At 36.1% G+C, this 18423-nt stretch overlaps 1 protein-coding gene across 1 annotated transcript in view; it reads left to right on the top strand.

The window, feature by feature from the left end:
- LOC145663611 (N-acetylated-alpha-linked acidic dipeptidase 2-like) overlaps positions 1-18058 on the top strand; it is a 59632-nt gene extending 41574 nt beyond the window's left edge. Inside the window, exons 12-16 of the mRNA XM_081729719.1 lie at positions 1043-1139; positions 2908-3151; positions 11198-11279; positions 14882-14974; positions 17801-18058. Coding sequence (XP_081585845.1) covers positions 1043-1139; positions 2908-3151; positions 11198-11279; positions 14882-14974; positions 17801-17996 — 712 coding nt within the window. The 3' untranslated portion in view covers positions 17997-18058. The remainder of the gene's footprint in view (positions 1-1042; positions 1140-2907; positions 3152-11197; positions 11280-14881; positions 14975-17800) is intronic.
- The last annotated feature ends 365 nt before the right edge of the window (positions 18059-18423 follow it).

Raw genomic sequence — 18423 nt, 5'->3', positions numbered from 1 at the left:
CAATTTCGAATTTTGATACATACAGCATTGTGTCAACATAAAAAGCAAAATACAGTCTACATATGGTAAAATATTAAAACTTTAAAAAAATAAACTCGTAACTTACCGATTCGTGGGGGACAAAAATGTCTTCTTGGCTTTGGCTTAAAAGAACGATATATGTACATAATCTGGAAACACACGGATAACAACTATATCACCACAAAGAAGAAACACACAGAGCTGTCCATACATGCGAAAGGCACTACCACTCTCATCCGAAGTTTCACTTTCTGTCATATCTGCGTCTGACGAATCTGAGAAACTGTTCCACAGAGCATCATCTTCACTTCCGTCCAATGCGTTGGCTGTAATGATCTTTTAGAAGCTTTTTGACACGGTGTCAGATGTTATCGAAGACCAATACTATCCACTTGAATAAAAGTTCTTTTGCTCCGACTCGTGCAAGATAAGCAATTTCACATTCACAACGACAAAAATCCCATAGACAGCGACTTTTATGCGGGGATTTTTTTTGGAGAATGTTTTTACTCCAAATATAAGATGGGACTATTATACGAGTAAACACGGTCATGTTTAAAACTTACGTTACTATTTCAGTATAATTGTTATGTTGTTGTATCTCTGTTTGAATGTGTAGTGTCTGTAAAGTATTATCAAACATCTTGTACCTCAGGATGAAGCCATGAAATCAGAGCTCCTAAGGCGAAAAGTTAAATAAATAAATAAATAAATTGTATGATTTTATGTGGTATGTTTGGATGTTGTTAAATATTATTGGAAATTGTCATATCTTCTTTTAATTCCAGTCGTTAGTTAAGAATTAAAACTGTGTAACTTTATCGAGTTAGAAAGTCTATCGGTTATCATCAAACTGATAAACAATACGAATTTATTTCTGTTTTTCTCATTACTTTTCCCGTAAGATATACCTTTTGAGCATCTCAACTATCGGCTGAAGTCTTCAAAGTAAGATCGAGAATGTTAATTTATTTGAAATATAATTGAGGTTTCGTTTATGATTTCTTCCTCTTATTTACAGAATTACTCTTCTTGGCAGTGGAAGCGATATGGCAGGTTTTCAACATAATATTGGAATTTCAAGTCTTGCCATCAGTTATACTCATTCTCCTGAAGTGGTAAATATAACTTTTAGTTACATACATAGATCATAAGTATAGATATACTTTATATACATATATACTGGTTAACATTGTTATGGAAGAAACAAATATTTACCATAACTTTTGGTTATATGGATCCGTGTATGTGTACCCTTATAAGATGATACTAGCGACCGTTGCGCCTATCATTAAAGAGGAGCGTTTTTTATTAGTGTCTTGTCAGAAGAGGACTACGACACTGAGCAAACAGGATGCATCCACGAAATACGATAGACGTTGTTGTAAGTGCAATGTTGTCGTGCAAAGTGACTAACCTATTGAAAGATGGTGGGAAACGTTCATCTAAGTGATTGTGGTCATGGGGGAGCTGTTGATTGGCTTGAGGAAAGCCAAAGTGACGCAGAAGTTGCATGTGTGATGGTATACCAAAAGTTATTTTTTAACTTCAGAAAACTACTGTTAGGAGAGGGACAGTTTGGTTGAGCTGTGGTGGAGTTCGTGGAAGAAGGTATACAATAGTAGTTCAATATGATTTGTATATGACTGCTTTGCACAAAAAAAAAAAAAAAAAAAAAAAAACTGCCCTCCAGCGCAAGGTGCTTACGCGTCTGCCGGTGCTACTTATTTTTATTTACTCTCACAGAATTTCATGACTACTGAATAGTATTGAGTTGGGTTCTCGAAAGGGAACTATGCTTTTCATTAGTGCCAACGATCGCCGTGTAACATTACAATAGTGTAGAAAACATCGTGACTGGGTTCAAAGGAAGTGGTCCACTGTTATGTTCTCAAATGGATCACGTTTTGTATAAGACAATTTTTTCTGGATAGTACATGGTGTGAAAGAACGAAAAAAAAAACAGTGCACAACTTCGTCGCAAAATCTATTGTTGGAAAACGATATTCTACCAATATCGTCAAAGAATTAGTTCATCTTCGGTGGTGCTGTGAGTCATAGATTTATTTACATTGAAAAGAACGCACGCACACTCAGAACTGCTTAAGCTAAAGAAACTCAGCAGCTTAAGGACATCAACCCGTATGGATTGGAAAGCATATTTCCCAGATCTTAATCTCATTGAACATCACTGGGATCTTCTCGAAAGACGAGTTGCATGGTGAGTTCCATCTTCATGGTGAGTTTCATCAAAACTTTCCTTAAGATTCTCCTGACACAAGATTCTCCTGAATACTTAGCCCAAACAGGTGTGTAGAATGCTGTGCTGTCCGAGATAGTCATACCATACTCCTTACTGATGTAACCATAACTGTCTGCACTCATGGCAACTTACATTTTATGTTCTCTCTTCATATTGTTTTGTTTCTTCTTCCTTTGGTTTATCTCGTCCCGTTTCTTTGCATGCAACGGAGTCTGAGTCCTCTTTCAACAATAAAGCTGAACTAAAAAATGTTGAAAAAACTTGAGAATGTGTTCTACTGTACTATCTTTAAAATATTTGGCTGCAGGTAATGTTGTGTACCTCTCGAGAACATTTTGTTGTGGCCCAAATAACTTAAAAATATTCTGTATATTGAAAATTATTTTCGTCTATGAGAAGCAAGTGACGAAAATTCTTTTCGTCTAAAAGAAGAAAATGACTCAGGATATATTGTTTCTTCCTTTGTACAACTTCTTACTAAATATAATCAGACAGTACAGCTACTGTTGATTACATACTTACGTTTCACTCACGACTTTTAGGTATTGCTGAGTTTTGAATTACTGTATTTCTCGTGCCAAAAGTGTTCCACGGTACTTTTAAGTGCGTGTTTCTTTTTCCAGCCTGCTTCTTACTCAGTGTATCATTCATTATATGACACATTCTACTACTTGGACGAGCTAATGGATCGTGGATTTCTGTGTCATAAAGCAGTTGCTCAACTTTGGGGTACAATGGCACTACTGTTGTCAGAACCTGAAGTACTTCCATTCAACGTACGAGATTATGGAGACTACCTACTTAGGTCATTTGATTCCATCAGCGAAAGTTACGCATCACAGCTAGCTAGTCAGAATATTAGTCTGGGTAAGTTATTTGTTTTATGTTTTTGATTTAATTCCATAGTTTTTGGGTATCTAAAAATACAAAGAGGGTTAATCAAGCTGTGCCAACTTGAGTACAAATTGAAAATTTACTTTACACGATATGTTTCTATTAGGTAGATCCTTTGGAGAAACTGTATATTTATTCAACTATTTTGGCTTCAAAGCACTAAATGCAAAAGGTAATACGGTAATAGAGTAAAACACTGGAAAGAAGGAGAGTAATATATTTTCTGAATTTACAATAAAATATAGAAAGCAATAGAAAGGATGGTCAAAATTTAGAGACAGTAATGTCTCCATTGACACTCTACTGTTATAGTGCTCTTACTATATATACTTTCTGAATTATTGACTATATAAAACTTGCACTGTAATTGCGAGCAAATGCAATCAAGTAGAAGAGGACTGTTCATGCTTTTTACCTCTAGTTTTAATACCCACTCGTTATGAATAAGTCAACTAATTTCGCTACTTCCTATGTAATGGATGATAATAACCAAAGGAAACCAATGTATCTTGTTTCAGAATAGTGAAAGAAAAAGGCACAGGTTAAAATATGTCCTTTGCGGGAAGAGGGAGTTCGTTTATCACTTAATAACAATATTCCCTTCCTCTTTGGAGCTTCTTTATTGTCATAACTGCCACAGTATAAATTTTCTCAACGTATCTGATAAATTATTTTGTGTTGAATAATAACAGACAGCAAACCATCAACTGAAGTACGTTAAGGTTTATATATACAGGGTTTTCATCAAGTCTGGACGGATTTAATTTGCTTATAATTTTCATAAAAATGCTCATAATGAAATCAAATAAAGTGCAAACGGTAGCGGAAGGATTAAATTTTTACCTGTAATCTGCACCAGCTCAGTTCATTCACCGCCACACCTCCAACTGGGCGCCATTTACGTCCACACATTCGCGTAGGCGGCGCTGGAATCCACTCACAGCGTCCCGCCGTGTTTGATCCGAAATGCCGATGTTGACGGCCTCCCACTTCGAGGACGGTCCAGGACGCTTCCTGTCTCCAAGAACTTAGCATGCCATTTTCGGATTGCACTCTCAGTCGGTGCCGGCTTTTTGAACTCTGGTGAACTTTCGACACACCAGAATTGGTGATTTTAGCTCTGCGTACCACAGAACACATTGCGCTTTCTCTTTCACCGACGCCATCTTTGATACGGTAAAAAAAATAGTCTTCTCAGAGGAGTTTTTCATTTATTTATTTCTTTAAAAGACACACACACCAATACAGCTTACAACTTACTTTTAACAGTCAACATTGAAACAACAATGAAAACAACAATGGATGGAATTTGGTAAGAAACTGACCCTTGCCCTCCCTCTCCCTCTCTCAACGTGTTCAGAGTTGCCGCTTATCTAACGGTGTTGCCAATTAAAAATTTAATCTTTCCGCTACCGTTTGCACTTTATTTGATTTTTCGATCTCTGAAAATTTTTATTTTACAGTTGTATTTTAAAATTTCTGATTAAATATTTTGTCTTAAAATTTTTAGTTTGAATATTTTGAAAATTTTTAAGAAAATGTTTTGCACTCTGGAAAAGTTTAAATTTAAAAAACATGGTTTAAGAAATTTCATTTTAAAATTTGAAATTTTTAGTTTGGAAAATTTTATTTTAAAATTTGTTTGAAATTTTCATTTGAAAATGTTTGCCAAGGAACCAGAGTACAGGCATATATCAAGTGTTTCTACCATGTTCAAATTCATAGCATTATTATAAGAGGACTATTAAACTGTCTTCCTAAAGTTCGGGAGTTGTTTCTGGACCATATATATATATATATATATATATATATATATATATATATATCGGGTGTTGCAAAATAAGTGTTACAACTCTTGGGAGGTGACTCCTGCCACTGAGACAAGAAAAAAAGTTATCTTGAACTTTCGGCTATCGGACATAGTTTCAGATCTACAAGGTGCCGAAAGCGTGGGAATATGACTTTCGGACGCCAATAGTTCGGAAACTATCCAACATAAAGAGGGCGGGTAAAAAATTCACTGAAGAAGTCATACCTGCTCTATTGAATTTTGTATGTTTCACAATCCTACCGTGCACGCGCAAGGGATTTCCCAAAGGAACGTAGGGAGTCCCGGATAATCTGTCAAATGAAACTTGGTCTAAATGGATATGAATTGATAGGGTTTCTACCAGGTAACAATAATTCGTTTGTATTAAGTCGATATCTGGAACAAATACAAAATGGCGGATACCTTCATGCTCGTTGTGTGTGGTTGCATAATCGCCAGGTACAGATGCTGGCCAACAGTGACGTTCTGAGTATTAAGAGTACCGAATTTGTACTCAGATGCTCTTGAAAGACATCTGGAGTGTCGGTAGAGCATAACAGATGAAGCAGGGTGATTCACATGTGTGGAACACTTAACGAAAAATGCCCAGAAATGCACTCATACTCAGTAAACGTGAGTTCAAAGCGTCAGAAATGTAAGGATTATCGTCCAGAACATGAAAACCATTGCCAATGCACCAATAATATTCCTTCAAACCGATGCAATATGATGTGTACGGTTGCATACCAATAAGGATGCAACAACTGAGGCCAAGATCAAATTGTGCAATTGGACTCACTAAGAAACTGGGTAAACTAAAGGAATGTCACTAGTGGGATCGCATGATCGATATTGAAATGTGGCCAATGTGTGTGTTGATATCAAAATGTAGCTAATGAACAAATGTCAACATGTCCCACTACTGCTGGGACATCATCCCACGTGCGAAAAATAGGAAAATAACTACTCGGGTCTTGAATCTGAGGCCATGGGCTCCCAGTAGGATTGGAAACTGCGACCACGCGAGCAAAAGCGAGCGCTCTAGCCCTGAGGTTCGAAGGACCCTCACTTTCTCTGTATTCATTTCTTTGAGGAGTACCCACTTTGTTTGGCAAGCGTTCTTGTACAGCCTCCCGACATACTTGTGTGTTTCATTTTGTTAATCCTACTGCACAGTTGTAAACAATCAGAGCTTTAAGACGTTTCTTCCTACTTCTCATGTCGTTTTATTTTCCATATGTGTAGTGTTCCAGCTGTAGTGTTAAATATGCCAAATCGGTTCATTTTCGTCTTTGTCTTGGCATGTGCACTGTGTGTAAGATACGAATTTCTCGAGGTATTTTCCTATATTTCGAGTACGTCATATGTCTCAGAAGACGTGGGACATGATACAAGTTTGTTATTTTCACGCTCTATCAGAATTTGAACCATGCATTAAGATATTTCTTTTCATATGTGTCGACTGTGAGACAATGTCCCAAACAAAGAGGGACATTGATACAATCGTGTTCTAGTTACGTTCTACCAAAAGGTGCACCAGATGTAATAGCAGAATGTACAAGGTTATTTTCCTAGTTTTCGCACGTGAGACGGTGTCCCAGCAGTAGTGCGACATGTTGACATTTGTCCATTAGCTAGATGTTGATATCAACACACACATTGGCCACATTTCAATATCGATCATGCAATCCCACTAGTGACATTCCTTTAGTTTACCCAGTTTTTTAGTGAGTCCAATTGCACAATTTGAACTTGGTCTCAGTTGTTGCATCCTTATTGGTATGCAACCGTGCACATCATATTGCATCGGTTTGAAGGAATTTTATTGGTGAATTGGCAATGGCTTTTATGTTCTGGACGATAATCCTTACATTTCTGACGCTTTGAACTCACGTTTACTGAGTATGAGTGCATTTCTGGGCATTTTTCGTTAAGTGTTCCACACATGTGAATCACCCTGCTTCATCTGTTATGCTCTACCGACACTCCAGATGTCTTTCAAGAGCGTCTGAGTACAAATTCGGTACACTTAATACTCAGAACGTCACTGTTGGCCAGCATCTGTACCTGGCGATTATGCAACCACACACAACGAGCATGAAGGTGTCTGCCATTTTGTATTTGTTCCAGATACCGACTTAATACAAACGAATTATTGTTACCTGGTAGAAACCCTATCAATTCATATCCATTTAGACCAAGTTTCATTTGGCAGATTATCCGGGACTCCCTACGTTCCTTTGGGAAATCCCTTGCGCGTGCACGGTAGGATTGTGAAACATACAAAATTCAATAGAGCAGGTATGACTTCTTCAGTGAATTTTTTACCCGCCCTCTTTATGTTGGATAGTTTCCGAACTATTGGCGTCCGAAAGTCATATTCCCACGCTTTCGGCACCTTGTAGATCTGAAACTATGTCCGATAGCAGAAAGTTGAAGAGAACTTTTTTTCTTGTCTCAGTGGCAGGAGTCACCTCCCAAGAGTTGTAACACTTATTTTGCAACACCCGATATATATATATATATACCTCAAACTTGATATTGTTATAGCTGCCATATGTACAGTGGTTTTAACAGACTATCAAACGCGCTGTGGTGAGCAGAATATGAACTAGACTGGGTGATTGTATTTGCTGATATATGGCATTTTAGTAGCGATGGAACCTTAGTCTGCAGACCATCGCGTGTTTCTTTACATTTCACTGAAACTCAGCGCTCTGAAGTGTTTACGTAGTGATGGTTTCGAAACCGTTTTAATGTTGGTCGTCATGTTCGCGTTCTGAAACAAGATATCATTATAAAGTACGTGAATACTTTCAAACTGCAGGATATGTAAGACTATGGACTGCACGGTTAGGTGATCAAACTGTACGGACTCCAGAAAACGTTGAAAGGGTGCGACAAGCAATTAAATGATGCCTCACTCGGCGGTGCGTCACACTCGCACTTCGGGATGTCAGACAGGTCAGTTTGAATAATCTTACACATGGATTTTCACATCCACCCCTATAAGTTAATGGTTCTTCAGAAACTGCAGAGAAACGACCACAGCAGATGATGTACATTTGAAGAAATGGTGTAATTGCTGACAGCTAACATCATCTTGATGATGAGTGACGAGACCCATTTTCATTTATCGGGGATGATAAACAAACTGAATTTCATTACTCTTGAAGCCCTTTCTGATCATAACGCGATGTATTGAAAGGACTCCGCGTATCATGCTTAGAAGGTATATGGACATGGACAATTTCACTAGTCGTCTACTAGAATGCTTCTGCAAAAATGAATGTTACCTAGTTGATGTGACTTTTAACAGCTGACAAGGGACATCACCCAAATGTCGGCTGCAATTTCAATGAAATTTTTGTTTCTGATAGAGGGCATGTATTATTAGTAATGACAGAAATGTTTGCCATGGTGCATGTTTTCTATTTTCTTCATATAATTTTTAAGTGTTGTGATGTGGTTATTAGAGATACTGCAGAAGTCCTTTACTATCCTTTGTAAACGGAGTGTTAATGAAAAAAGTGAAGACCAGCCATGTGGATATATATAAGGCCTAGGGAAAAGTCGTATGGTAGGTATGACCTTGATGGCAGCCATCTTGAAATCCGCCATTTTGAATTAAGGTCAAGTTTTTTAAACGGGAATGGGGTAATATGATACATAATTTCGGGCTAGAATTTAATCATAAAATAGTGGTGAAGTTAGTTTTAAGATACGCACATTTGGGGAAAAGTTACAGGCATATTAATTGTTTACACTCACTACGTGCGTAAGTCCCTCTTCTAACCCGCGTATTAATGATAATTAGTGGTTAAAAGCTTCTGTAATAATATTAGGTCTAGAGGGAAGTGGTACAGTAAGGGTAACCTTGACGGCAGCCATCTTGAAATCCGTCATTTTGAATAAAAGTGAAGTTTTAAAAAATGAAAACCATAGCATGTGACATTTCATTTTAATAGCAAACTTTCCTCGCAACTCTTAAAAAATGTAATAAATTTAGAAAACATGAGCCATGGCAACAATTGCAAAGTGCCAGTTGGAATCTTAAAACATGCGGTGAAAATTAGGAAAATGAAATGAAAAATGAAATCTTTAAGTTTTACGTCCCACGGTTATGCCGGTTAGGCTAAAGGAGACGGCGATGATGAGAGAAAGTGAAATGTTGGAATGAAGAAAGTGGAAGGAAACGGGAAAACCCCGACAAAACCCACGAGCACGGTGTTTGTCCACCACAAAGCTGGGATCGAACCAGGGACCCAACCGGAGGTGAACGCTCTACCACTGAGCCACAGCGGCCCCCTGCTGGAAAGTAGGAGTGTTGCCAATTTGAAAGATCGAATAATGGTCGTTTGGTGTACATTAGAAGCAGTCCTATATTCATACTGGTTAAGTATAGAACAAAAATAAGCATACCATTGGATTTTTGGGAAAATTTGCTATTAAAATGAGGTGACACATGCTATGCTTTTCATTTTTCAAAACTTCACTTTAATTCAAAATAGCGGATTTCAAGATGGCTGCCATCAAGATCATACCTACCATAAGAGTTCCCCCTAGACCTTATATGTATCCACATGGTTGTTCTTCACTTTTTTTATTAACACTCCATTTACAAAGGGTAGTAAGGGACTTCTGCAGTAATCTCTAATAACCACATCACAACTCGTAAAAAAATATTTAAAAAATAGAAAACATACACCATGGGAAAAAGTTCTGTCATCACAAATAATGCATACATGCTCTGTATCAAAAAAAATCATTGAAATCGGAGCCGGACACTTGGGTGATGTCCCTTGTGAGTACTTTTTCTTATGTTCCAATTTGTAATCTCAATGTCAATGTAACATTAATGAATAATAATACATTTTGAATTCGTTCCAAAAGTAAGTGTAAAGTCTGCGCGTGCGGATTTATTGTGTTTATGAACGAAAAACACAGAAATATAATATTCTAGGCACCTTTGTCTGTTTCACCACATAATCATCACATCCGTTGAAACACCTCTCCTACTGTACCACAAGTATCTCGATGCTCGCTGAGTAGAAGGCGGCTAGCTGATCACGGAACCAACTACGAATAACATTATATTCTTCGGTGTCGTTCGTGAACTACTGTCCTACCAGGAATTTCTTTAATGGATCAAAGAGATGCTAATCATTGAGAGTAAGCTCTAAACTGTAAGGGCGATATTCCTAAACCTTCCACCTAAACCTATGAGTGAAGTTTGGATATTTATTTTTTTATTTATTTTATTTTATTTTATTTTATTTATTTATTTATTTATTTATTTATTTATTTATTTATTTATTTATTTTTGCTCCCTACTTGTGGTTTTATGTATGTTGTCAACATCCCGAAAACCCCTAACGCTTTTTTTCTAATGAGTGCTCGCAAATGGGAGTGTGTGCTACAGTAGCGTTCTGTGTTAATGGTTTCACCTCCATGCAGGAAATCCAGTAGAAGTGTCCTCGATTGTCCCAAAATATTGAAAGCATAAGTTTACCTATCGATAGTGATGTTCTTCGTTACCTTCGTTACTGGCGAGCCGGGATGTTTCAACGTTTCTTTACTAAGACAATGAAGTCCAGTAAACTGTGGCCCTCCTCGACGTAACGCTCAAAATGGTTCAGTGACATGACCATTCACTTGCTTTTGTTAATATCATTAAGAAGCTTAGGAATTCACCGACAAGATACCTTGCGGTGTCCCAACGAATGGTGGAAAACGTCATAAATATTACCGTAAGAAACGTTAAGCTCCCTAGCAATGTCCTTCAGATGAACACATCGATCCGCTTTCCCATTTCGTCTACATCATTTCGAGCCTCACAAAAATGGAAAACTGGTCTTCGCATAAATAAATTACACCTTTTATAATCTTGACAATGCATGGTTATTTTCTTCCAAAACCAACATCGCAGGCAATAATAATTGTATAGAAGTATTCCTGGATATGCACCTTCGACGTATGTATTGTATACTCGTTTGCCATACTACTAAAACTACATGATTAACAAATGTGATTCTTAGATTATGTCGTATTGTTTTCTTACATATTCTATGCCATTTCTGTATATACTTAGTCAAAATAGTCATACTTTTGCTCTTCATTTCATTCAATACTCGCACAACTATGAGTAATTGTTCAATTATTACTCTAATGTTTAAATGTCTGAAAACTGTATTTTCTTCTTCTTGCAGATGCTTTTCAGAATGCTGTAGAAGTTTTCGCATCTACTGCATCAGAACTTCAAGATACTGTAGATAATTTGGATACTAATGAGTGAGTTCGTTATTGTTCTTGAATTCTTTCACTATTTGTATTATATTTTCATAATTTATATTTTTTAATTTTGTTTCTATCCATTTGATATTGATAGCATGAGAAAAATACTTAAGGGTCAACCCATGTGAAATCACCAATTACATTATTTAAAAGTTGCTGATAAAAGTTATTATTTTTTTAAAGTTTTATACACAAACTTGTACAATATTTAGAAAATTAAAAACAAACATACATTTATTTTTTTAGATACTCAATTTTCTTATGAGCCATCATTTTGTATAGACATGTAAGCATATTTTGCATTTTCCAAAGTTTTGCAGTAAGTTTTTCTGTAGCTCTGTTACTTTGAAGATATAGATTTCAAACGAAAACCATTTGCAATGTAATTAAATGCACAATATTTTATATTCAGTCAAATTTAACCCTATTATATTAAAAATACATTCAAAAAAATTTGGAAGTTAAAGTTTGGAAAAGGCAAATCGTCATTTTTGAAATTTAAAAGAAATAAAGAAAAAATAAGACTCATCGTTAATTCTTTTCTAGATATGGGGTTCGTGGTTCTACTAATTCCTTTCTAAAAAAAAGTTTGATATCAGACAGTCTCATCCCTATTTTGTTATGGGTTTTCAAACAATAGGTCTACATTTTTCGAAAATCTGCTGTGTTCAACCTGAAATAGTTCAAAACAAACGCATTTGAAAAATCTCAAACTTTCTCAAAACAATTGCTATTTGCGCAGTATTAAATGGTTAAAATTTTATCACTAAGGCTTGCCAAGTTTCTGAGTTGCGATTGATAACATACATTGAGTTTTTCTATGGTGTTTCAAGATTATATTGTTTGTTTTTTTTACCTTCGCGAGCGATGCGCTCCTGTAGCTGCATCATGAAGATCCCTATTACTTGGCAAGTCATTTTTGGTGTTACAGGAAACGCATTGCGAATGGTATTCTTAAATTCCACGATTGTATGCGATCTGTGTTTGAAGTTTTCAAACTTCAGGTGTTCAGAAGAGATAAATAGCAAAAAAAAAGTTTAGTGACCGAGCTATCCATGGGGTGTAACCCAGTAACAAGACAAAATGTTATGGAAACATTTGTCTAAGCACTTTCGGAGAAACTGTGGACATGTATGCGGTAGCTCCCTCTTTTTGGAGCCACAGAAGTGCATTTCATATTGTTTCTTCAGTTCACTGAGTCGTAGGCTCCAAGAAGCTATGTATCATCACAACATAAAGGTTAAATAACGTGCTTCCTTGTTAATTAAAAATATATGGTCTTATGAGTCCGAGTTACACAACAGCTCGCCAAATAATTACACACTGACTGTACAGAGGTCGCTTATGATGATATCAAAAACTTTGTGGGGTCCAATATCAAAAACGCTATTTGCTTAGGCTTTACGACTTTGGTCTTCGTCACTAGTAAGCAGAACAGTAGTCGAAACAATTGATAAACAGTTCTCGCGGGTTGAATCAATTACATTCTTGCAGTTCATGGACCACCATTATTTTGTATGGGTAAAAGTTTAAATTAGCATGAACCGCACACTCCTGTTAAATATCTCCAGGCCGAAAGGATGCTTATTAGTGGAATTTTATAGAAATCTGGTAGCAGCCTGCCTTACTGCTACGACATTCTCGTATATCTGAACTCTGCAAAGTCTATTTGGAGAATTCTGTTCGAACACAGAATCAGTCTGTCGGAAATTGTGTACTCCTAAAAATATGTTTTTGCCATTCGGAACTTTAGTGTCTCCTCAATGCAGAGACTAGAGATGCACGCGAGACGAGACGAGGCGAGAAATTCACAAGTCTCGTCTCGCAGCCTCAAATGTTGGTCTCGTCTCGCGTCTCGCATAAAATTTTGAGTCTCATCTCGCGTCTCGCGCGAGACTTTCTCGCATGGTCTCGCAGTATCGCATATATTCTGGGTCAAAATTTTGCAATGTGTTATTCTATGGCTGCTAATGAATGATGATGTGATATTCTGTTCGAAGGCAGGTATTTGACCTAAAAGTCCCTTGACAAGGTGAATCCATGGTGGTTTGCCATTGCTTTCCATGGGATGAATGTTCATAACATCCTAAGGAGCCGGAACCTAGAGTTAAACATGGTACCCGAACTTGTGTCCCCTCCGCTCCAAATTAAAAGAAAAGTTGTGCTGGAATTTGATTGCTGGACCATTAATTTTCGTCAAATTAATAGTATAATTTACAGCAAAACCAGCATAAATTGTTGCTGGATCCAACATTGTTTTCCAGCTTAGAGGTCTCCAGCAATATTTGGCTCTTCTAAAATATCGTCGCCACTATCAACATTTACATGTTTTGGTCGTTTCCTTGAAGGGTGATTTTCCATTATAAAGATGTTCTTATACCACCACAAGCGCTTGTAAACAACAAAAGAACCCCTCACAACACAATACGACCCAATACTTTCGGTTCGTTCGCGCTTGTAGCAATGTTGCATTATCGCATTTTATCAACTTTCGCTTTCAACTTATATTGTGTTGCCAGATTTAGAAAATAAAATTACTGACAGATATAGGACCATTCCTACCATCTCCCACCAAACCTATAGGGACATCCTACCAAATCAGTGTTTGAATTAAACTTCCGAACTAGAGGGGATGTTTTTGATAAATATACAGAAAGAAAATACTTATTCCATGTAAAAATATCAGTTATTTCTGCGAGCCGGGCCGGGGATAAACTTTGACGAGAATGGATTTACCCGCCATCCCCCAACATTAATCGCTAGTAGTAATGTGAAAAGGCAGAAACAACAGAAATATCACATTTCGCAGCAATAGGGAGTCTTATTCGCTTTTCAGACCAAAAACAGAAGTTCATATATTCGTGCGCGCCCGCGTGTATGTGTTTGTGTCGCAAAAGAAAGTACTAAATCGATGCTGTAATAAATTTCCAATTTACAAAGCTGCGGCAAGTGGCCTGCCAATGAAGGCAGAATACCTATGATGATGATGATGATGATGATGATCTTTTAATGATGTTTAGAAACTAAAGAATGCTTTAATTCTGAAAATCAACATTGAATAATAATAAATCTCATAAAATGTCTATTGCCCCAATCACTTTTTTGTTCCTGGAGGCCTTAACGCTCAACTTAGAAAACTCATTAAATGTAAAATCACTAAATATACAATTAAATGTAATTCATAAATGTTGCGAGACTGCGAGAAGTCTCGCGAGACTTAACCGAGTCTCGTCTAGCGTCTCGTCTCGCATGGTTTAGTCTCGTCTCGTGTCTCGCATAAAATTTTCACTCTCGTCTCGCAAATGCGAGACGAGACGAGACTTTTCCTAGTAGAGACGTGCATCCCTAGTAGAGACGAAGGCAAAATTGCCGTTGTCAACAATCATGGAATCATCTTCCCGAAAAAAACATTCCAACACAAATATGTGTTGTACAGCACTCTACACCATGTTCATGTGTAAAATGGAATAGCTTCTGCTTCTCAAGGACAGACCGAAATCAGTCTGCGAATAGAGAGCGTAGAGTAGCCAATTCAAAAACGGTATACCATTATGTATCTATTGAAGACATGTCTTCTCACGCTGTTTGTTTAATTTCAGCTCCTTAGTAATCAGACAACTGAATGATCAATTAACAGCTGTAGAAAGAGCATTTATTGTTCCTTGGGGACTGCCAAACAAGGACACATACAAGTAAGTATTTATTTCACTAAACAGTTAGGTTAAATATATTTCAATAGCTAAAATCATACGTGGAGTAGAATTGGAATTTGGTGGTAGAGTCGTCTATAGCTTGAATGTCAAGTAAAATGCAGATCGAATTGAAAAATTGCTTTAAATTCAGAAATTATCATGCAGTGTGTACAATTGTCTATTTTTTCGTGGTTAATTAGAGAAAAGTACAATGATACTCATTCCACTTCACGCCACAAAGTACCTATTAAATTCAATCTGATCAGGTCTGATATTAATATCAAAGTTGTAGTACGTCTCCACTATTTGTTTACTCCACTTCTAGAAGTAATCTATCTACCCAGGGACGTATATAGGATTTTTTCCGGGGAGAGTGGCCAAAATTACCATTTCAACACATCAGCTAAGCGAATAATCACTGTGTATAATTATTATTAATATTGGTAGGTCAGGAATGATTTAATGAAACTTTTAGAAATGTGTATATTTGAATTATCTTGTGTGTTAAGTCAATTTTGTTCGTGCCCTATGTCTCTGTGTGTGGAATTCACGCCAACGTAGTTACATAGTGCATTTTTAAAATACATAGAAATTTTATAAAATAAAAATTGAGTATATTATACAAGTATTAGATACTAAAAGGGAATAATTTAACAAAATTCATAAAAACATAAGAGAGAAAAACAAATTTAGATAAAAGTATAGTTATCAGTCTAATACCTTCTAACAGAAAATTAAACAAAAGTTACTAATATTTAATATAAAATATTTTCTAAAATTTGAAAGTGTTATTTGGAAAACATTCTATAAATTATTAAGAAAAATCTATGGAAATTCTATCAATATTGATTTTTACCAAATTTTAACAGAAAACCATTAGTAAAATCAAGAACGGTTCGACCATCAAGTATATAACAGAATGGTATCATTTCCATAAAATTCTGTAACCAGTACGTTAAACTATAGTGCAATATGTAGTAAATCTCAAAAAGAGGTAGAATAATACAATAATGGAAACAACGCCGACGACATGGTCAGAGACGAAATAGTTTTTCTAAGTTGTGATGAAGTGGCTAGACGTCAGATGTTTATTACTAAAAAATTAACCTTGTAATTTACCATCGACATTATTGTAAGCACGTAAAGAAAACATCACGTGAAAATCTTCCCTCAACACAATCCTGCTCCTCAAGACTGTCACAATTTCAAGCAAGGAAATCACTCAAATATTCTAGAGGTCAATAAAGAGCGGATGAACTACCCACCTATCCATATCTTTCTAACAAGGTATTTCGGTGTTTCAATTGTGCGAGAAATATCTAACGAAACAATACCTGCCCCTGGAAAAAACATGTAAATAAAATCACTTTGCATCTGTTTGTAAGGCTAACGTACAATTACTAGCAGTGAATGATTTACATTCACAAAAAGTGAGCAAAGCTCTGAAGATGATCAAAATGTACTAAAAGTGTCCAGTATATTATAGCCTATAAGTCAACCCTTAGATGTGTTTTTGGAAAATCTACAGTTTGATGATGCACATTGTAAAAAGTTACTGCTGTTGAAGAAGATGGAATATAGGTTGCTAATGCTTTTGCACAAGAATACTATATAGTGATAGCAAATTCGAGACTTTACTAGCATATAACTTTATTTCAGGATCGATAAGTTAATAATTTCTTATAGAAATACGTTGACAAGAAGTAGATTAAAGCCTTATAGAATGATGCAGTAAATTAGAAAGGGGTCAATACTATGTATGAAGCCGAAGATAAATATACTGAAGAAGCTATTCCTAATAGTACACAGCTATTTTCGGGTTTAGTGGTTAAAGAGAAAAGCCTTCCTAATATCTTTTGAAGTTAGATTATTCTCACCCAGAGGTTAGATTAGGTTTTGACCATATCACTTTTAGCAGTGAAGGTCATTCGAAAAGATACAATAGGAAAGTGTTGAAAAAAGAAGATAGGAGTTACAACGTATAAGAAAATAAAAACAAGATCGTAGCGAAAATGTTCCGTATAGGGTAAATAAACATATGGGTATTTTGGAAATTAGGATCTAATTCTCTCTTTCTATAAAGAACGAGAGGGAGAATACTGGAGACAGAGAAATAAGACATGAAAAGAAAGATAGATAAAAAGTGGCATAAAAATTTTACTTAAAGGAGGTGGATGTTTAGATGGAAATAAGCACATGAAAAAAAATGCTTAGATATAGGTACTGGCTAGGAAGTTTAGGTCATATATATTCTATGTTTCGTAATTCGGATGTCTTGTTGTAAAATAAAGCTATGGTAGTTCTAAGGAGATTGAAGTCCGATATTTTAGGAATAAGGGGCTTTAGTAATTTAACTATTTAAGGTGATATATGCCAATAACCTATCCATTAGTTCTCAGATGTCTAGTGAGCTGAATCCATTAATTTCAACTACTACTTTCTTTAAATCTAAAGGAAATAATCAATCCTAATTTTAGCGATAACGTGTAATTACTTCTGTATATCCAGGCATTGCACAAGAGTCACCCAAAATACCGCTAATATTTTATTTTAGTTTTGAAAATTAACCGGAAAAAGTACGGTGTACCATTTACTCTGAATACAAACAAATGGAGTTACCTTGTCGAAGCAAGCCTTTTCTGCAACATTACCATCTTTTCACGCTATGATCTTCAGCTAGAAATGGTCATGGTTTATTCCATACTTTGGATTATATTTTATCAGTGTTTTCAAACAATTTTTAGCTCTGATTTTTATTAGCGTAATATATATTGCCTTTTATTTAACATAGTTTGTTCATAATTTTAAAACTTCTGTCTTCCATAGCCACATCGTTTTCGCTCCAAGTGGCAATGATCGTTACTCAGGGCAGGGATTTTCTGGATTGGGTGATCTCTTATATGGCATTGATACTCTACCAGAACCAGAACAGTCTGAACGCTGGAATCAAGTAAAAAGTCATCTGGCAGAAATCGTTTACTACATTAGGAGTGCTACTGCTATTATGACCAATGATATATAGTGCATTTATTTAAAATAATGTGTAACTTCCATAATAGCAATGTTACCTTTATTTTTTTTAAAAATAAAAATAACGTGTTAGTAAATTTGTTTTAGTTGAACTCAAAAGCAAATAAATGTGTCTTTATGTACTTCCTATTTTATTATTTTCAGGTATTTTAATTGGTTTCATTCGTTGATTATATTATACTATTGCTTTAAAATGAAAGGTTCAAGATCACAGACGTACAACCATACGACCCGCTCGGGAGAGTAATACTTTTTCTCTTCGCGCGCTACCCTAGTCAGCTGTTTTAAGTTGGGCACAAAATTTATATCATGGGGGTCAAGAAGAAACAAAACGAGCCCTGCGAGGCTTCAACTCGTTCTCCTCTTCCTCCTCCTCCTCCTCCTCCTCCTACTACTACTACTACTACTACTACTACTAC

This window comes from Thermobia domestica, chromosome 11 (genome assembly GCF_964235325.1).
Source record: "Thermobia domestica chromosome 11, izTheDome1.hap1.1, whole genome shotgun sequence".
NCBI lineage: Eukaryota > Metazoa > Arthropoda > Insecta > Zygentoma > Lepismatidae > Thermobia > Thermobia domestica.
This window is presented reverse-complemented; position numbering and strand designations above follow the sequence as displayed.